General features: G+C 38.5%; 1 protein-coding gene and 1 non-coding gene across 2 annotated transcripts in view; both read right to left on the minus strand.

The window, feature by feature from the left end:
- Window positions 1-785: 785 nt before the first annotated feature.
- Window positions 786-20,473, minus strand: part of ca (RCC1 and BTB domain containing protein claret) — a 65,536-nt gene continuing 45,848 nt past the window's right edge. The window contains exons 20-27 of the mRNA XM_083124992.1: window positions 13,237-13,770; window positions 12,082-12,318; window positions 9,858-10,043; window positions 8,427-8,585; window positions 6,510-7,331; window positions 3,965-4,071; window positions 3,032-3,141; window positions 786-1,589 (exon numbers count right to left, since the gene is read on the minus strand). Coding sequence (XP_082981118.1) covers window positions 1,102-1,589; window positions 3,032-3,141; window positions 3,965-4,071; window positions 6,510-7,331; window positions 8,427-8,585; window positions 9,858-10,043; window positions 12,082-12,318; window positions 13,237-13,770 — 2,643 coding nt within the window. The 3' untranslated portion in view covers window positions 786-1,101. The remainder of the gene's footprint in view (window positions 1,590-3,031; window positions 3,142-3,964; window positions 4,072-6,509; window positions 7,332-8,426; window positions 8,586-9,857; window positions 10,044-12,081; window positions 12,319-13,236; window positions 13,771-20,473) is intronic.
- Window positions 3,770-3,844, minus strand: TRNAA-UGC (transfer RNA alanine (anticodon UGC)). Its single transcript has one exon. It is a non-coding gene; the product is annotated as a tRNA-Ala (tRNA).

Below are 20,473 nucleotides of genomic sequence, written 5' to 3' on the forward strand. Positions count from 1 at the left end.
ATTTTATTATCTAAATTAAATTTATGTGCCATTTTTTTGAAAAAAAAATTACCGGTAAGTCCTCACCTGTGTGTGTTTAAGGACAGGAGTCATATTGGTCATACTGGAAGACAGAGGGGAAACCTACAACAGTTTTGTACAACACACCTTTGGGCATATGGTATGGGGGAAATATAGGACTATACACAATGATGATTAAGTGCTTTCTAAAATTTTTGCTCACAAAGAGTGTCTTAAAAGTATCCATACACAGGAAATACCACTTCACATGTACTCAATGTGGTGGCATTTGAAAATCAGGCACAAATCAATTCATCTGCTAGACCCGGTATACATGCTGCAATATCTTCGGTGTCACACGAAAGCAAGTGTCGATGATGCAAACCTGAAGATGGTGTGGGCTTTTCTGATGGTGCACAGATTCTAGTGGAGGCACGTAGTGGTGTGGATCCCACTTGAGACTGTAGGTTCAATCCTGATTGGCCTACATGTGCATAAAATAGACTTAAAAATTCAGATTCAGGAAACACTCAAGTTCTTGAGTTGATCTCATAGGGGTGAGGTCTGGCGAGCAGAGTGGCCAGCTGGTTGTCATTGGCCAATCCAATGGTTGGGAAACAGATTGTCTCCTATGTACAGAGACTTTTGGGACATACTATACACACAATTTTTGCAAGTAACCTATAGGCACTTTAAAAGTGCAGAGCACAGATATTAACCTAACAAGTCACAAGTCTTATTGTTTTTAATACACTACTGTTGTGGGATCAGCAAATAAAATATAGATGTGAGTAAAATTTTAATATTTTGATCTCTTATGCACATTCTGGTTTATATACACATTATGTTTATATTTCTGATGGAAAAAACCAACAGAAAAAAAATTACAGTTATTTACACAAAATACAAAGTCAGCTCCCAAGAATTATCTATGTAACAGTCCTGTATATACTGTGCAACGTGCACACTATCTCTGTTAAAGCTTAGCTTGTACATTTCATAAAACATCTTTGGCAAAATAAATTACAAGGAGAAGTCTATATGTTTTACAAAAAGAAATAAATGTGGGGGAAAAAAATATAAACGGACATGGAAAGATCTTTATACTTGAGATTGCAAATGCTGCAGAACACATTTAGGGCAAACGACATCGATTGTTTGAGATTCGGAAAACAGTCCTCGCAACAATTTGGCAGTGTTGGGAAGTGGGTGATGGAGTTGCAGCAAACCAAGTTCCATATCAGGTAACACTGATTTGTAGAAGACGTCGGAAGTGTAGTGATGGCCACAAGAAAATACCAACACCTCTGAGTCTTGATAGTGTGATGTTTCTTGCAGTTTCTTGTGCGCTGTTTCCTTACCTTTCTCTTGAGATTTGCAAACCTTTTTCCCCATTACGTCATAAACAGAGGTCTCCCCCAAATTGATTGATGACTGGAGCCCCTCCATCCCCAACCCTTCCAGAATCCCTTCCATCATCTGCTCGGAGGTGAGCCCTTGAGAAGTTAAAACATTGGGGCTTCCTGCGACGGGAGCCTGCATTGATGTTACCTGAGCCAGAAGTTCTATGTATTCTGGGTAGGCCTTTTCTGCAAAAGAAAAGAAAATTCAATATTCTGTACTCACATTGGTGTTGCTTAGTATTGGTATGAAATACACAAGAAATAAAGAAAAAAAAACAACTTTTGTTCTTGCTGTGGTACAAGATACTGTCTTATGCCTTGAACTGAAAATGCACGTTATTAAAAATTTATACCAGGGTCTTTCTAAATATGGCACATGGGTCATGTTAAGGATGTATTTAGAGGGGTTCAGATACTGCCACCCCCTCAAGATTTACCAAGTACTAAAATTAAATAATCAGAATAATTTTTAGCATTGTTGTATAATCAAGCATTATTTTCATCAAACTTACAAGAAGGCAATAATTAGATTAGGATCATATGAGTTTGAACTGAAGATGCCTGCAAAAATTTATACACACTACTACAATATGATGAAGAAATGCCTCACTGTCAGCTTCATAACTGAGCAAAAGCTCCCTGCACACATCAACACGTCTCTCCTTCATTTCCGGTGTCAAACGTTTCAGAATCCACTTTCCTGAACCTCAGTATGTCATGACTGATATGGTGGGCTGATCCTACACTTATTTCCATCTGGGAAGCAATTTCACCGATAGTAATATGCCGGTTCTCCCGTATCAAGTTCTCCACTTGAGCAAAGTTGCTTTCCGTGACTGCAGTGACAGAGCGACCTGGATGCGGAGATTCTTTAACACTGGTTATGCCCTGTTTGAACTTCTCAGCCCACCCGTACACTTGTGATCGACTGATACAGTTGTCACCGTACTGAACTGTCATGCAGCGATGGATTTCTATCGGTTTCACGCCTTCACTCAACAAAAACCTCAACACTTCGCTGCTCCAGCTTGGAGCACTCCTGTAAGGGTGATGGCATCTTGTGTAACTGTTTCCCAGCATCCCGTGCGAACAATCACGGTCCAATTTTAGATTTTTTTTACTACTTTTCCGGTTATTTATTGAATGCACCTTGTATAAATAGCTTGCAATTTATTTAAGAAATTCTGCCATTTTGTTTTATTTTTTATGGATATAAACACATAATTCATATGACCTGGTTTTGTAAACATATAAATACACAGTTTCTTTTTCAAAGCATTTCAGGCACCTGGTTACATAAATTAAGGGAGATTTCTCACCAAACTGACAAGTGACATGTGACACATGCTATTTGGGAATCTACCAATCCACAGCAACTTTAAACACTGTAGCAGCATGATAGACTTGACAAGCCTATAGTGGTTGGTAAAATCCTCAAGTATCAGCCGACACATGTTGCTTTGGTGTGAAATCTCCCGAGGAGATCACTACACTATTCATGATTTTCAAGAAATATTTTTCATTTTGATGTCAGATCAGTTATAACCTTGGCTTGACAGCATGTTATGTGATAGCACAACTTACGAATCAATATGTACATAAAATTACTGCTGCTGCTTACTACTTACTTTCATTTATGTATTTCAACAACGTAGTACACAACTGAAGGCAAAAGCAGGTTGACAAGTGACTCAAAACCACCGTGTTGTCAGTTTCCCCTTCCATGTTGCTACCTTTGCTGAAGTAAAATAAAAGAGTATATTAGCTTCATATCACATCTGTACATGCAAATAAAGCACAAGACCATGTGCCACATGATGCCCTTACCATTTGAAAATCTGGAGGTAATTCCAAGATGGCCACCATGATGCACACTAGACCCATCTGGTGTATCCCCCACTCCCATTACCCTTACCGAAGTTTCATCCTTCTCCGTCAATCCATTTTCAAATTAAAAAGGTGGTGCTTGACTTTTGCCTCACCTTGTAATATCTTGCCACACCTCAATGCCATTTTATTCCAGACTGTACTTGATCAAATGTTAATTTTACATTGTCCTGCATTGTATGTTCTTTTGTTGTAGGCTTCTGAAAAATGTAGAACCCATATTCCCCTGCATATAAAAGTAAAAAGACAAACTTACAAACACAATGCACAAATCTGTTTAGTTCTGGTATGAAATGACTTCCCCTACAGCAACTAAAGATACTACTCAAACTTGAAAAATGTGCTAAAGAAATGTTTTTTTGTTCATAAAAATAAGTTATTAACATGGTTTGTTTGAGTTGTTGTTTTAAGTCCACTTTATGCACAGTAAGGCTAATTGGGACTGGACCTACAGTTTAAAGTGGGATCCGAACCACTTGTGCCTCCACCGGGTATCGAACCCGGGACCCCTTGATTGCAAGGCAATGACGCTACCACTGCGCCATGGGGGAGGCCCAGTTATTAACATGGCAAAATGGAAGAGGAAATGAAGGGTGAACATAATATACGAAGAGATGACATCAGTCTAATTTCCCTAACTAGTAAAATAATAAGATTCTATTAAAAATACGTACCAAAATAACATCAGTCCAAGAGGATAAAAGAATTTCGACATGTGACGCACCAGGAGGTCTTCCAAATGATGCACTGGTAGAGAGTGGCTCAACCAAAACTTAATACCCTGAAAAGAACCAAGAATGCATATCTTTTCACATGATACTAGTAAGTGGAATGGCAAAGTACCAAGCAAAAGAAAGGAATGCCTTTGTTAGTTTCTATACATAAGATAATGATGGGCACCAAGAGTGGGACGTGCCCCTTAGGAAACTAAACGGCAGTCTAAAATTACACATTTCGCACATATACAGGATGTCGGAGAAGTCCCTGTGCCCATACTTGCATGTATCATGTTGCAACTGTGTTGAAATTTGGCTGGTATTCTTTAATTACAACTTTACATTCACTTTATACTCGCAGGAGAATTGGTAGTGAACTAACTCAACCTGTTCATTACAGTCCCTAGGGTGTTCACAACTTTAGGTCTTGAACATTATTAAAATAATTATGTATGCATACATGGGCTGATCCACCATAATTAACACTTTTATTTTTTATATTGTTGTCATCATGGTAATATTCTGTGGTTGATTTGTTTGCTAGCAGGTATGTTAAAATGTAAATACATATATTATAATGCATGTCATATACGACGGCTATCCAGAAAGTAACTCACGTTTTGGAATAAAAAGAAGACAAGTGAAAGTAGACATTTTTTATTATATACATTTTGAAGCGACACTTTTACACTACTTTTCGACATAATCGCCGTACAAGTTTAAGCACTCATCATAGCGATGGACAAGCTTACAAAGTCCATTGTGATAAAAAAATGGCGGCTGTCACTTCACCATTTCTGCACACCAGCCTGAAGGTCTGTGTCGTCATCAAAGCGCTGCGTTGCTAGCCAGGTCTTCATGTGGGGAAAACAAGTGGTAGTCACTTGGTGTGAGATCAGGGCTATATGGCGGATGGTCGAAAACCTCCCAATGAAAGGTCTGTAAAAGTTCCTGCGTCCGGTTGGCTGAGTGTGATTTTCACGAATCTTGTCATTGATTTTTGCGACCAGTTCATGTCACAATCCTTGGTCGCCCACTTCGGTCTTCATCGTGAACGTTTGTGTGACCATCTTTGAACATGAGGCACTAATGCCTCACTACAATTTACCGTAAACTTCACACAGTTGTCGATGAATATCAATCGCTTTAGTGTCTTTGGCTAACAAAAATCGTATGACCGACCTCACTTCACAACTGGCGGGATTTTCAATCGGATCACTCATGTTAACAATGTATTATGAACAGAGCAGAAGCGACACGAACTTCACACGTCCACAGCTGGATGCGCACTGAACGGGCGAAAGTCCCTGCACAAAATGGCGGTGCTCGCCCCGCCGAAACATGAGTGACTTTCTGGATGACCCTCGTATAACAAGGGAATATACATAAAATATGATCTAGGGGTACAGGGACACTGTGCGTTCATTTCAGTCACAGTAATTTATGCTCATTATTATAAGAATCCGATAATTTCAAGCAATACGAGTATATAAATCTCGCAAAAATAAGACTTCAAAGTGAAGTAGTGTTGGAAAAAAATGTCTCCAAGGTACCAGGTGACGCAAAAGTCAGTTTACCCAAAAAGCACATTGATAATAGTATTACGATAGTGTATGTGCTTCTTGTACTAAGTAATATTTTTTAGGTATACGGTTGGGAACATTGGGAACTTGAAAACAACCCCACTTATTCAGATCACTGTTTTGTATTGCAGCAAGATGGAGCTCCTCCACATTATGGACGTGATGTTCATTTTTTTTTTAGATGACACATTTGAAAAGTGGATAGGATGCCGTGGTACCATTGATTGGCCTGCGCGTTCTTGTGATTTGACGCCATGCGATTTTGCTTTGTCGGGAATTGTTAAGGATGTGGTATACTCATCATCACCGGCAGATTTGGGTGTACCGAAAGACTCAATTATCAATGTGTTTCATGTCATCAACCATGATACAAGGTTACTGCATCGTATTTACAATTCTGTTGTTGATCGTTGCACACAATGTATTGCAAACAATGGAGGATACTTTGAACAAAACCACTGAAACTGGAATTTTGTGTATCTGCTTGTATTTTGTATGTATACTTGAATTTTGTGTATAAACTTGAATTTGTATATGGGTAAACTGACTTTTGCGCCACCCTCTATATTTGTAACATTATTTTTTTTAAAATCACCAAGTTGGCAGAAATCTAACTCATATATACATGTACATAAACAGGGGCTTCACTGATGATGGATGGTAACATCATTGTCTGGTAATGAAGAGGGTCTGGGTTTGATACTTGGTGTAGGCACATCCTGATTGGCCTATTTGTGCATAAAGTAGACTTTAAACAAAACTCAAGCATACATAAACACTATTGTTACCACTATTATAAATATAAAATACAATCATTTTATAGTAAAGGTGTATATGAAAATACCCACAGAGCAATAATCACAGTACTATCATTGTAAAGGGAAAAAGTAGGAAGGAAGAACACACAGAACAATACTAACCTGTTCCAACAAACGTCTCATCATAGTGTGACTGTCTTCTTCCATCACAGACACATAATATTCAACAACCAAAGAAGCTTGCAGAACCAAATGATTCTTCTCTTTGTCGAGTTGGTTGTTCTTCATGTGATCACCAACAGGTAGCTTGATCCCATTTCCAACCGGCGTACCGTCGCCGTTTGCCTTGTCACGTGAGTTCGAATTGCACCATGCCTGTTTATTGGCTGCTTCCGGACTTTCCTGCGCACTCAACTCCTTTTCTGCATCGCAGGGTGAGTTGTTCTCGGTCTCCTTCGTCCCGTTCATCTTACAAACTTCGAGCTCCTCGTCCTGTCTGCCATCACCAGGTCTGGTTTGAGTGTGAACCTCTGCTTTTGCACCGTCAAAACCATACATGTAATTTCTTTCAGACATCTGTTCCTTTCCCCCTTGAATTGCGAACGTGTGCATTTCCTGCTGCTTGCTCTTGTTTTCAGGAACTTTAGATGTATTCGTGCCACTATCCTTTTCGGGCAACTTTTCACTTTCTTTAACGTTCCTATTCTGCATCATCACACTTAACGTCTTTCCTAGTTCGGATTTCAGAATATCTTCTGGTGATGATCCCACGGAAATGTTTTCTTTATCACCACCACTACCCGAGTCGGCTTGATTAACATCCGTGACCAAATGGCTGATGTTTTTGTCTTCGGAAGATGAGGTTTCTGCAGGAGTATCTGAACTCAATGCAAGGGCTTTTAGTTGGTATGCTAACGCCAGGTGATAATTCCTGTCAAGAGCTGCCAACTTTGCTACTGCTTGGTAATTCCTTAATTCCACACACTGAAACAAAGCAAAAATTAGAAATGTACTATTAAGAAAGCACTAGAAGCTTAGTTGCTAGGCTGAAAGAAACACTTCATTACTTGAAAGTATTTGTATTTTCTATTTCTCTTACTATATGTGTATATCGCTGTTCTGCTCTTTTGGCTAATTAATGTAATTTCAAGCATTTTGCTGACACAATGTATGAATATTTCATTTTATAACTCAAAACTTTGCTATTGTGGTTAGTAATGGTTAGAGGCACATATTTTTGGTAAATAAAAAAGCAAAATTTCGGTACAAAAACAGTCGATTTCGGGTTCAAAAGCGGTAAATAAAATAAAATTTCGGTGTTATAGTGGTGAAAAAACGGATCAAAAGTGCTATATAAAATTACATTTTGGTTTTAAAATTGTGAATATAATCCTAAATTTGATTTAAAAACTGCACTTATTACACAAAATAAACTTACCCCTTATAATAGCACATTTATGTAGTTACCAGAGTATTAAGTTTATTCCTGTGTAAAGGGGTCTATTTTTGCTTCTCAAATATTTACCGCCGAATTAATCAATTTTCCGTGAATTGCCTAACTCACAGGATACTTCAGACTTCAGAAAGTGTCGCGTTGGTATATAAACGGTAAATTTCGTGTTTAGGAGTATATTTCGCATTTTACAGTTCATTTCGCATTATTTCGTGACAAAACTTTGTAAAAAAATTCGCCTCACACCTTTCAGAAACATGGAAAATGAACATTACAGAATGTTATTTCATATTTCGCGTTTTCGTCAATAACGAAATTTGCATGCCTCTAGTAATGGTTCACCTTTACTCATAAAACTCTTGTGAGCCAATTCTTTTTAAAATAATGGCAATATTTTGTTGTAAAACTCAACATTTTGATACTACAAATGTGCAGTTGTTTTCAAGATATACGTGGAATATATAGAAAAATTATACTACAGAAGGAATATTTTTTCATATCATGAATCAAAGTTTATGCACAAAAATTTGAAGTAGTCTAGAATATTTATAAATGTTAATATACAATTATTAACATAAGTGCACTTGAACTTGTTTAGTGAATAGAACCTTAACTTATATACATACTTTATTAAAAACATAGGGTTTATCATAATGTCCATAGAAAAATTCCAGCACATAATGAAGTGTTCGAAGGCCATAGGAAGACTCCTCAAAGGTTTTTAACGAAGGCATGTGGAGGAACCCATGGGTTTTCTGCATCCACTTTTCATTCTGCCTCTTCATCTGAAATGAAAGTGAAATAAATATTCCATGCTATTTTGTATTTATACGCTACCATTCAATCTTAATAGGACATTTATCATTGTTCATTTTTGTTTCTATTCTAACACTATTCTTCTTTCTCCAACTGATAGTGCGAACCAAACAAGCAACTTATTACTGATTCAGTGTGCAAATCACTACTCTATCTCACCCCCAGAAATCTTTACCTCTTTTTCATTTATTTTGCAGATTTTTATTTGTATTTTTGTTATTTAGCATCCTTTTTGACATTTTTGGCTAATCACAACTATGAGAACTAGTGAAATTGATGAGGGAACACTCACAAAGAACACCCATGCCAAGGCTGGGATTCGAACCCATGGACCTCAGTGGCAAGATCAAAAGCCAACCACTTAATGTGCTCAGCCACCGAAACAGCTTATTTAACTTATTTTTATTTATTCAGTAGGTACAGCCATTCCCTTTTGGCACCCTGTCCTGTACACATGGGTGGGTTAAGGGAAGAAAGCAAAGGATGAAACTGGCCCCATCCCTGGAGACAGAGCTATCCCTCACCTCAGAAATCTAAGTTAATTATATCTGCTCTTTAAAATCTAAAATTAAACAATCTTCCTTTTCTTTAGGTATAAAATTTAGGTCCATGAAACTAACAACAAATTGCCAATTAAGAAAAGAGCATAGCAATAGCTTCCCCATATCACCTAAAATTAAGTGACTGTTCTAGGTGTGTCAAAGATTAAATAGTCATAAAATAGGTAAATCGCAATCATCCCTCAAATACAGGTGTAACAAAAATATGAAGCAATATATCAGGAATGTATTCCTCATGCTTCGAGAAGAAATAAAGTTTATATCTACATGGGTCTGGTAATAACAAGTGGTTCCTCTACGGAGCCCTCTGAAGCCCGTTCAAAGCATTGGATTGTGGTGAAACTAGGCTAGACACAGAGGTTATGGAAACCAGGTTGAAATTTGGCGCTGAAATAACAACCAGAAGTCAGACATGCAAAATTTTATTTTTCGTTTGTCAGTACAGTAGTGTTCAATATGCACGCCGTCAACGTGAATGACCCTTTGGAAGCATAAGTGATCAGTGATTTAGCAACAGGATATTGTTCACTGTGCATCATGCCAACCTCCGTGTGGCGGAGTGGTTAGTAGCACAGAGCACTATGGTGTCAAATGAGTGTTCCTTGTGATTGTCCCATCATCGATTTCACCATATCATCACTCATCCTTTTACTTATAACTTATATTTACTTAATAACTTACCCAAGCATTTTCATCATGCATGTATCCACTTCCAAAGCAAGCTGCGGGTGGTAAGCCCGGGACTTCTTTGGGTACATCACAGGAGTTCTGCATCCCATGGGGGAGCTTGATCACCCTCTTTGTGGTCTTCAGCATCACGAGCTTCCCTTCCAAGTTCTTGTTGTCATCGTGAGGAGGCCTGCCAAGCTACACACAAATTTTTCTTTCTTAATTTTGTGGGAAGGATATTCATATTTCTTTTATGAAGCAGATTGATGACAGCCATACCTCAATAAAATACGAGGCACATTTAAAAAATAAGGGCCGATAATTTACAAAAAGTGACTGGCAACAGTGATCAAATCGTGCCTGTGCAGTAACATAAACTAGTATATTAATAACCCAGAAATTATATTTTCACTAGTCAGCTGTTGATTATCTGTGAGTTAGAGCATGTTAAAATGGCTGGCCGATTACACAATCCCTCCAGTTGAGAAGTACGGTTTGTGATTCAATTTTCTTAATGCCAAAGGTCATAATGCTGCTGAAAAGCACTGACATTTGTGTGAAGGGTATGGTCCGAGTGTAATGAGTAAAGGAAAAGTACCGTAACAGTGTGCATTCACACCCAAAAAAGGGCGAAAAAGTTCAAGCAAACTCCATCTGCACGAAAAGTCATGGCAACTGTTTTCTGGGATTAGTAAGGTGTGCTTTGGTGGATTTCATGGAGCCGTGGTAAACAATCATATCGCAAGCGTACTGTGACACACTATGAAGTGTGTCACAAAACTAACGAAGTGGAATGTTGTGCTCAGGAAATGTTATCCACGACAATGCTACACCACACACACTCCAGATGATTCAGAGGTTCGGATGGGAACTTTTTGATCACTCCTCGAATAGTCCAGACCTTGCACCTAGTGAATATCACCTCTTCCTGCACCTCAAAAGAGGGCTTGCATCTCAACGATTTGAATAAACTGAGGTGTTGAAAACTGCAGTGTTGGATTGGCTGAACTCCCAGGTAGCGAACTTCTATGCAGAGGGTATAAAAAACATTGTTCCATGGCACCAAAAGTGCTTGGAAAATAATGGTGACTATGTTGAAAAATGAATTAGATATGTGTATGTTTGTAAGCACTAATAATGTTGCTACACTTCTTTTCTTGCTGATATAATTAATCGGCCCCTTCTTTTGAAATGCGCCTCATACAAAACCTGGGTATTTCATTTGGTAAGATCATCTTGCTTAGTGTTAAAATACATCTACTTACAAAAAATACAGGACAACACCCAAAACTCTACAATGATATCACAGACTTAACTTACATTTTTCTACAGTCATGGCTTAAAAACTGGTTTAAAATACAAGAACTTCATTATATATCTATATTCTCCACACGTGTCTTTCGATATGAATGTGCGTATGTACATACAGGGATACGAGAACAAGTATGTACATGTGTTAAAATTAAATTCCTGTTTAAAATAATAATTGAGACAATTACTCAAGAAAAAATATTTTAATGACATTGATTTCAATGAGCCTTGCCTCACTCACAAAAGGTTGTTAGTGAATAAATAATTTAAAAAAAAAACTTTTTACAAGTAACATGGAATTATTATTTTAAACAAAAGCAAATATGTCCGAGGTGTATGAACGAAAAGAACAAGCTGCAAACAATTGCAATTATATGTGAAAAAATTAAAACATACGAATAACATTTCTTAGGCAAACAGGAAATAAAATAAAGAGCAATGTTTTGCCTTTAGTTTCTAAAGACGACATGGACATTTAACATGTTCGGATGAACATGGATATGGGCCTCCTGAATAACATAGTGCTTAACATCTTTGCCTTACAATGAAGGAGTCCATAGTTCAATCCCTGATGCAGGGAGTGCCAACAAGTGTCCACACAGTTTGATTTAATTTATTCACCTTAAGAATTAAATGAATCCAGGGCTTGTCAAAATGAAGAGCAGTGTTTTGTTTTTAGTTTTTAAAGACGACATGGACATTTAACATGTTCGGATGAACATGGATATGGGCCTCCTGAATAACATAGTGCTTAACATCTTTGCCTTACAATGAAGGAGTCCATAGTTCAATCCCTGATGCAGGGAGTGCCAACAAGTGTCCACACAGTTTGATTTAATTTATTCACCTTAAGAATTAAATGAATCCAGGGCTTGTCAAAATAACACAAGTAACACACACATTTGCAATTTGATAAATTCCATACCTGTGCTTGGGAGTTGTTACCCCACACCCAAATCTTCCCTCCGTTCTCCAAAGCAGCTGTAAATTCACAGCCACAGGATATATGGACAAATTTTCTCTCGGACATTGTTGACAAGGGAGTTGGAATCGGCACCTCCTTTCTCGAGCCATTGCCAACCTGCCCATCCAAGTTTCTTCCCCATCCATATATGACTCCATCCCCTGTCACTAGAGCTGAGTGGTGGCAACCACAGGACACCTGAAATCATTCAATTAAAATACCAAGGTATCAAAATAAAAATTAATATTAAAAAAAAATATTAACATTTCAACATTCAGGGTGCCTTAAATTTTGTACAACCAAAATTCGACTTTTTCAGCTTTTCCAGAACAACTCATTAGGACAATTCATGTATTTACATGTGTGTGTGAGAAGGTTACTACATTTTAGTTAAACACTGTTAAATATAAAATGTTGGATAGATGCTACATAGGTGAACTTTTATGTAATACTTGTCACATATTGACTAATGGTAAAGAATGTATTTTTATAAAAAAATCGTAACAATTATAGCATAAATAATACATAGAGTAAAATTTAATAACATATGTATTAATCCTAATATCAACAAAACAACCCAAAAGTACAACAAGACAGTGGTAAATGCCAATAGGCACTTACTACAGTGGTTTTCTACTTGAAAATAGTTCAAAACATGACTCCTTTTCCTAGAGTATATCGTGTGCAATTTGTACTGTAACTACCGAGAATACTCAGTGTATCAAACTGAGGAATAGTTTGTCCACAACAAATTTAAAATGTCTTGTTTGTCCTTTTCCTCTTTGTTCAAAAACCTACTTTTAGTGCACTTCCACAAAAATATTAATTTGTCCACAAAAAGTAAACTCAGACTTTTCAAGGATTTCCAGACTGGCAGATACCCTGAACATTTTGTATTAATAATAATAATTACTCTGACACTGAACTATGAGATCATTTTTTTCTGTTACATGAGTGGAATGTGGGAATAAAAAAAAATACAAATTATTTGTCCTCTGTCTTTAATTTACTCAATGTTCATTGAAAATAACAGTTGCAAAGCCTGGCTACATCACTAATTCATAGCATAAATAGACACACCCGCTTCATCTGAACACTATCAAATGGTGTACATACCTGAACAATGGGGCCTACAACAAGAGAAGTATCCACCAACTGAGGCGAGAGATGAGCCTGGTTTTCTTCACACTGCAGATGAGCAGGATGCACTTCACTTTGCTTTCCATTGCTTTTCGTCGATTCCTCCGTCTTGGAATCAACAATGGAATCACCTGAAACATCACTCTTTTTTCCCACATCTTCCGCATTGGTGTTCACGTTACCAAATTCCTTCAGTTCTGCACTTGGACTACACAGCTCACCGACAGGCAGCGGGTAAGGGTCCACCGGGGAAGAAGCACCCTTCGCTGGAGAATCAGAGGCAGGCTCCACCTTTGACTTCCTGTCTGAAATATCCTGGCCACACAGATTACCCACCGGTGGACAAATTTCACTGTTGGATGGTGCCACTACATTTGCTGGATTGCTTGCCAACTGCTGCTGCTGTTGCTGTTGGTATATTCTGGCCTTTTTGTGTGCCTGTGCTTGCAGGCGTAGAACTTGAGGGCTTGATCCCCAGGTATAAATTTTATTCGATGCACCAACTGCAAGCTGAAAATTAAAAAGAAAAAAGCTACAGTATTTCCTTCCTTTTTTGGTCACGTTCTGATGTAGTTCCTTCAACTCCTGATGATACAGACTGGATGTTTGTGAAACAGTGTTTCAATTTGTGGGTGCTGTGCTTATCAAGATTATATATAAATTAGGAATGGGACAGATTAAATGGGACTCTATTGGTATAAGCCGATACAAGCATATTGGTGTATCGATTTATTGGTAAAATTACTGATTATTTTACTAATCTGGTACATTTATTTATTTATTTATTTATTTATTTACTTCTTCTTTTGGATGGCGAAGTTAAGGCACAAGCCTTTTCTTACACTTAACCATCTACTTCACATTTTACAAATTTAGTTGAAATATCTAAAAGTTTGCGAAATATAAAAGATCAAAATACCAAAGAAAAAAAAGAAAAAACACAAAAAGAGAAAAAACAAAAAAGAAAGAAGAAAAAACACAAAAAAGAAAAAAAACACAAAAAGTCAAAACACAAAAATACAGATATATGCTGTAAGAAACGTAAAAAATGCACGTACAGCATGAACACACACATAACAAAAATACTTAAAATACAGAAAAGTTGGTCGGTGTTTGTCCTGCAAATTTAGATAAAGAAAGGTTTCATTCTATTTTCTTTCCTTGTTTTCAGTACTGGTAAGTTGCCTCCAGAAGATGCTTTCTTAATTTTGATTTGAAATTGCAGAGAGAAGAAGAGTTTCTTATGTCATTGGGGAGGTCGTTCCACGTTCTGGTGGCAGTGACAGTGAAGGAATTTCCGTAAAATGCTGTCTTGTGGGAGGGGATGGTGAGCAGGGAGTTGTTTCGTGAATGGGTAGCAAAGGTGTGTGCTGCGCTTAGGGGTTGAAATCGTGAAAATAGGTAAGGGGGTTCTCTTGAATGCACTATTTTGTAGAGCGCTGTAAAAGCGTGGAAGCGACGGCGTGTTGAAAGGTCGAACCAGCCTAGGTCTTTGAAAGCCGGGGTAAGGTGGTCAAAATGTTTGATGTTATAAATGAAACGTACACATGCATTTTGTATTCACTGTAAACGTCTTGCTAGTTCACCGTTGAGGTCAACATACGTCAAGTCGCAGTAGTCTATTTGCGACAAAACTAGCGATTCCACAAGTGTTTTCTTTACCTCTCATGGTAAGATGTTTTTTAGGTGGTACAGTGAATGTAATGCTGCGTAAGATTTCTTGCATATGGCCTTCACATGGTCACTCCAGGTGAGGTTTTCGTCCACAACAATTCCCAGGTCTTTGACCGAGAGTGATAGTGATATGGGTTTTCCGTCTACAAGAATGTCCGGGATGGAGGACTTCGCTGTTGTGGATATGAGGTGCTGTGAGCCAATTAAAATACATTTAGTTTTCTCAGCATTTACTCATAGACCGTTTGCCTGAGACCACTTGCAGACGTTCATGATATCAGCGTTTAGGGCTTTGATGGCCATATTGATGTTTGTTTTAGGGAACGATAAGTAACATTGGACGTCATCAGCGTACAGATGGTAATTCGTTGATTGAAATGTTTCCGATATATCATTTATGTACATGGAGAACAGTAGCGGAGACAAAACGCTTCCTTGGGGAACACCGCAATTTATCGGCAGCCATGACGACTTATTTTCAGAAACTAATGTGCATTGCTGTCTGGCTGCTAAGAATGATCGAGTCCAGTCAACAGCGGGTTGGGAGAAGTTGAAATAAGATGACAATTTTGCCAGCAGGATATCGTGGTCGACGGTTTGGAAGGCTTTGCTGTAATCGAGGAGAACCAACACTGTCAGACATCTGTTATCCATTGCTGACCTTACATCATCCACCACTTTAATGAGCGCTGTGCTGGTGCTGTGTTGTGGGCGAAAACCGGACGGGAAGGGGTTTAACATATTTTTCGATTTTACATAATTAAAAATTTGCTCGTGCACGATGTGTTCAAATACTTTTGACAAAGTGGGGAGAATACTGATCGGTCGAAAATCTTGAGCGCTTACTGGGTTGGTGATTTTAGCCAGGGGGCGTATGTGAGCGAGTTTCCAAATATTTGGGAACGTGCCAGTATACAGGGATGTGTTGAAAACGTCTGCAATTGCAAACGAGATGTGGGAAGCGATACATTTTAACATGTTTATAGAAATTTCATCTGCTCCGGTTGCATTGGATTTTATTTTATTAATTGCAGTTTGGACCTTAGCATGAGTTATAAAAGAGAAATCAAAACAATTTTTGTTTTTGCTTTTGTGAACACTTATGGAGTCGATCGCACGTTTCTTAATTTTAGGATTTATGTCTGATGAGTTCTGAAAATGACCATTTAGTTCTTCAGTGGAAATGCCAATTATTTCATTTCTATCACGTTTTTTCCCAACGCCGAACATTTTAAGTTTGTTCCACAGCGATTTCGGTTGCGATCTATAGTTTAAGAGTTGTCCGGCAAAGGAAAACTTTCTCTTTCGTATTTCCTGCGTGCACCGATTCCGAAGAATGCGGTATTCTTCGAAATAATCACGCACTGACTGCAGGTTCGATTTGAGTGCGGACTTATATTGCCTGTATGCTGCATCCCTGCGGGACATCAGCTGCAGGATCTCGGGGGTAATCCACGGGCTGGGAGGTCTCGCAACTCTCTTTCTTTTCACGGGCGCGTGCTTGTCGTAAATCTGTAGGATGAGGTAGTTTAGGAAGTTCACTTTCTCATCCACCGTTTGAAAAGAAGCGACCAGGTGCCATGGCATATTTTCTGCTTCGATATTCAGGGCTTGAAAGTCAAGTCGTTTAAAATCTCTGAGGGAGATTACTTTTGGTTTGTATTTATATGTTTTAAGAGAATAGGACATAAAAATAAGATCGTGCTTCGATATGCCTGGGACTGGGAATTGTCCTAAATTTAGAATTTTTTGTGGGTTAGTTGTTAATATGTGGTCAATAAGAGTTTCGCTTTGTTGAGAACGATGTGTAGCTTTTAACGAGCAGGCTGACAGGTTGAGAGACAATATGGTGTCTTTGTAATTCCGTACTTCCGGTTTGGAGCTCAGGAGGTCGAAGTTTAGGTCGCCTAATATAACACAATGTTCGTATAATGGTAAAAATTTGGATATTTCCTTTTCAAAATTTTCAAAAACTGTTTTTGGGGGTCGATACACTCCGCTGAGGAGGATTTTCTGGTTGTTTATATTTAGCTCAAGTATCAAATATTCCGAACTACCCGAGTATTCTCCTTGAGAACAAGAGAGGATTTTTACGGGAATGTTTTCTTTTAAATATATTGCGCAGCCCCCTCCCCTTTTGTTTATCCTGTCGCAACGATAAAGCCTGTATCCCTGCATTTCGACCATGTGATCTGGGATCGCTGGAACAAGCCAGCTCTCAGAAACAAGAATGGCATCGAAGGACAGAGACGCAAATATCGTCCGGAATTCATCGTAGTGAGATAAAAGACTCTGCGAGTCGACGTGCGCTGCATGGAACGCCCTCAGGTGTTTGACTAGCTCCTCCTTCAGTACCGTTACAGCAGGGTGAGAAGGGCAAGGGGAAAGTGAGGGAGGGGAGACAGGGGGTTGAGCGCTGGACTCGCCTTCCATTTGGCATAGCTGCCGAAAATAGACTGTGGTTGGACTTAGTGTTGCCATATCTTCTAATTTGTTACCCAAACACAGCGCGTCTGGCCTGGGAGAGAGGGAGAGAGAGAGAAGAGAAAGGAGATATATATGTATAATATATTGTTGGACTTACCAGTACTGAAACCAGGATTCCCTTGCGGCATGGATAGAAGTAGACGTCCACTGGAGAACACACTCATGTTGTTGATTAACATTTGCACAGATTTAATATATATGTATATGCTATATATTTTTGGAGGGACACACACAGACTCGACACAAGCACATAAACTTCTAAGAAAACACATACACATACATAAACACATACACTTAGATACGAAGACACAAACTAACATATAAAAGTAAGCAAAAACACGCAAACATAGATAAGTATCTGGCTTGGTGGCGATTATGCAGTTCATCATTGCACTTGGCTTCTTCTTCACGTTAGCGTTACAGAAGAGTTTCAAACTCGCGAGCCGTGTTGATAGTTTTTCTGCCGTTGCTGCCCTGGATGATGATCCGGCCATCGGCGGTCCAGCAGTTCCTCACCCCGAACGTCTCCTTGGCGCGGCGGAGAAGATGTTGTCTCGTCGCCGTCAGGGACTCTGTTATCAAAAGGCCGCTTCCTTTTAGTTTCTTTTTGTTTTTATATACGTGTTCCCGAGTTTGGTACCTCAAGAACTTAACGATGATGGGGCGGTGTCCCTGCTGCACAACTTCGGCCGACGTCCGAGTACGTTTGGGGCCCAACCTGTGCAGGCGATCCACATCGAAGGCGTTAAGAGTGATGCCGAGTTTCGATGAAAAAGTGTCCGTGACAACCCTCATCGTGTTCTCGTCTGGCGTTTCCGAGATTCCATGGAGGAGAAGGCAGTTTCTCCTGCTATACTGCTCAGCAGCGTCTGTAGCTTCCTCCTGTGATAGCATTCTGCTGTGCAAACTATCCATATCTGATCGCAGCTCCAATATCTGGTTCTTAAGATCCTTGATTTCTTCTTGGAGGCATTCGAAGATGGTGCTGTTTGAAACTGTCTCTGCGGCGGCCGTTGTTACCGTGGGCTGACACTGTGGCAGGGACTTCAAAGCCTCCGACACTTTGGAGTCCAATTTGCTGAGAGTTGCCTCCAGAAAACTGCATCTCTTGTCCAGGCTGCTGCTGTATCTATAAATATCTATAAATATCTTATAATTTAGTGCAAAATTCTGCCATTTTGTTATAATTTTTATTTGATTTTATTGCCTTTATTTTACTTTGCCTTTTTTGTGCCACTTTTGGCTAATTTGCGAAGATGAGTGATAATAATAATAATAATAATAAATTTTCTTTATTCAGCGGGCGAGGTTCGGCCAAGGGCTGCTCTGCCACCTAACCCTTGTCAATATGATAATACATATGAGATGATATAAACTTATGGAGCAGTAAGCTAAACGTAAAAAAAAAAAAAATAATAATAATAATAAAAAAATAAAAAAAATTAAGAAAGAAAAAAAAATACATAGGAATTAGTTGGATACAAAGGAATTATGATATGATTCCATGCCCAGGCCAGGAATCGAACCCGGGACCCCTGGCATCGTAGTGCGATGTGATAACCACTCTGCCACAGGAGCTGGCTACAGCGAAGAAGTTGCATATTTAGACATTTACTTTTTTAAAAAAGTAGGGAATCGAGATTATCCATAAAAATTATAAGACAATGGCAGAATTTTGCACTAAATTATAAGATATTTATGGATATATCGGATCAGTCAAGTAATTGGTAATTTTATCGATACATCTATATCGGCCAATACCGATAGAGTACCGATTAATCTGGCCCATTCCTAATTTTTATGAATAATCTCAATACCCTATCTTTCAGTAAATGTCTAAATATGCAACTTCTTTTGCACTGCAGTCACCTGGAAATATCCATTAATTAAGGAAGTCAATGAACCATTCAGGTTCTTCAAGGACCATTTAGAATTTCATATTGGATAGGTCGAATATCAGTTATCGGTATTAGTAAATTTTATATCAATACTTTATCGGTATCGGCAAAAATTTCATATCGACCCATCCCTAATATAAATATGTGTTTACAGAATATGGTATCACAGTGCATTTGAAATTGAAAATGTCGGTCAATGAAACTCATTTTTTTTCGGTCATTTCTCTATGTCCCGATGACTTCAATATAATAAAACAATGTTTCAGTGAGGATTTTAATTGGGCTATGCCTTTACCTTTCTTCCAGCCTGAACATTTTAAGCTACATACAGTTTCCTTCAACACATTACAGTTTAACTGGTGTGTACTTTCCTTTTTCAGTCTGAACATTTTTAGTAGGGCTGTGCGATATTTTGATATATCACTATCGAGTTGATATTTTTAAAATATCAAAACATCAATATCATAATCAACCTAATCATATTGATATTGATAGTAGCATTGTCAGTATCAATATTATTGAGATTGGTGATGACCAGTGCCCGAAAACATTTCTTCACAGCTAGGCGCCAGCTGAAAATCAGGCGCGAGGAAACTACCTACTAGCAATTGTGCATACTACAGTGTGTTTCAAAAGTTGCACAACCCAAACTTTGAAAATGTATATCATGAAATCCGTAACAAGCATTTACACCAGGTTTTCTGCACTAAACTTACACCAGGTTTTCTGCACTAAACTAATCATGTACACTATCACTGGGTTAATACATTTATGTTAGCATCTATCCAAATAAAAGCAATTACATTATTTTAAAAAATATTGTTAATTTGCTGAAAACATCTGAGAATCGATTTTCAACAATATATACTAACGTAGAAATTGTCAGCGCAAAATGCAGGTTCGACCAGGACTCGAACACGGGTCTCTGATACCGTGCGATTGCTCTAACCACTGAGCTACTGAGCCAGCCTGGCCTCGCCTGATTATTCACTGTCGCTGTTTTATCTGTGTGGAATCTTCTCTGCCAGTGCTACCGCAACAGGATCTGTTAGCTTTGAAATACAGTAGACTTCGACATTGCCTGGTTCCTCCCAGCGTAGAGATGTTAATTATTGAAGATCAGGCACCCACGTAGAAATTTTAAGCGAAAAATG

This window comes from Lepisma saccharinum, chromosome 7 (genome assembly GCF_977018435.1).
Source record: "Lepisma saccharinum chromosome 7, izLepSacc3.1, whole genome shotgun sequence".
Classification (NCBI taxonomy): domain Eukaryota; kingdom Metazoa; phylum Arthropoda; class Insecta; order Zygentoma; family Lepismatidae; genus Lepisma; species Lepisma saccharinum.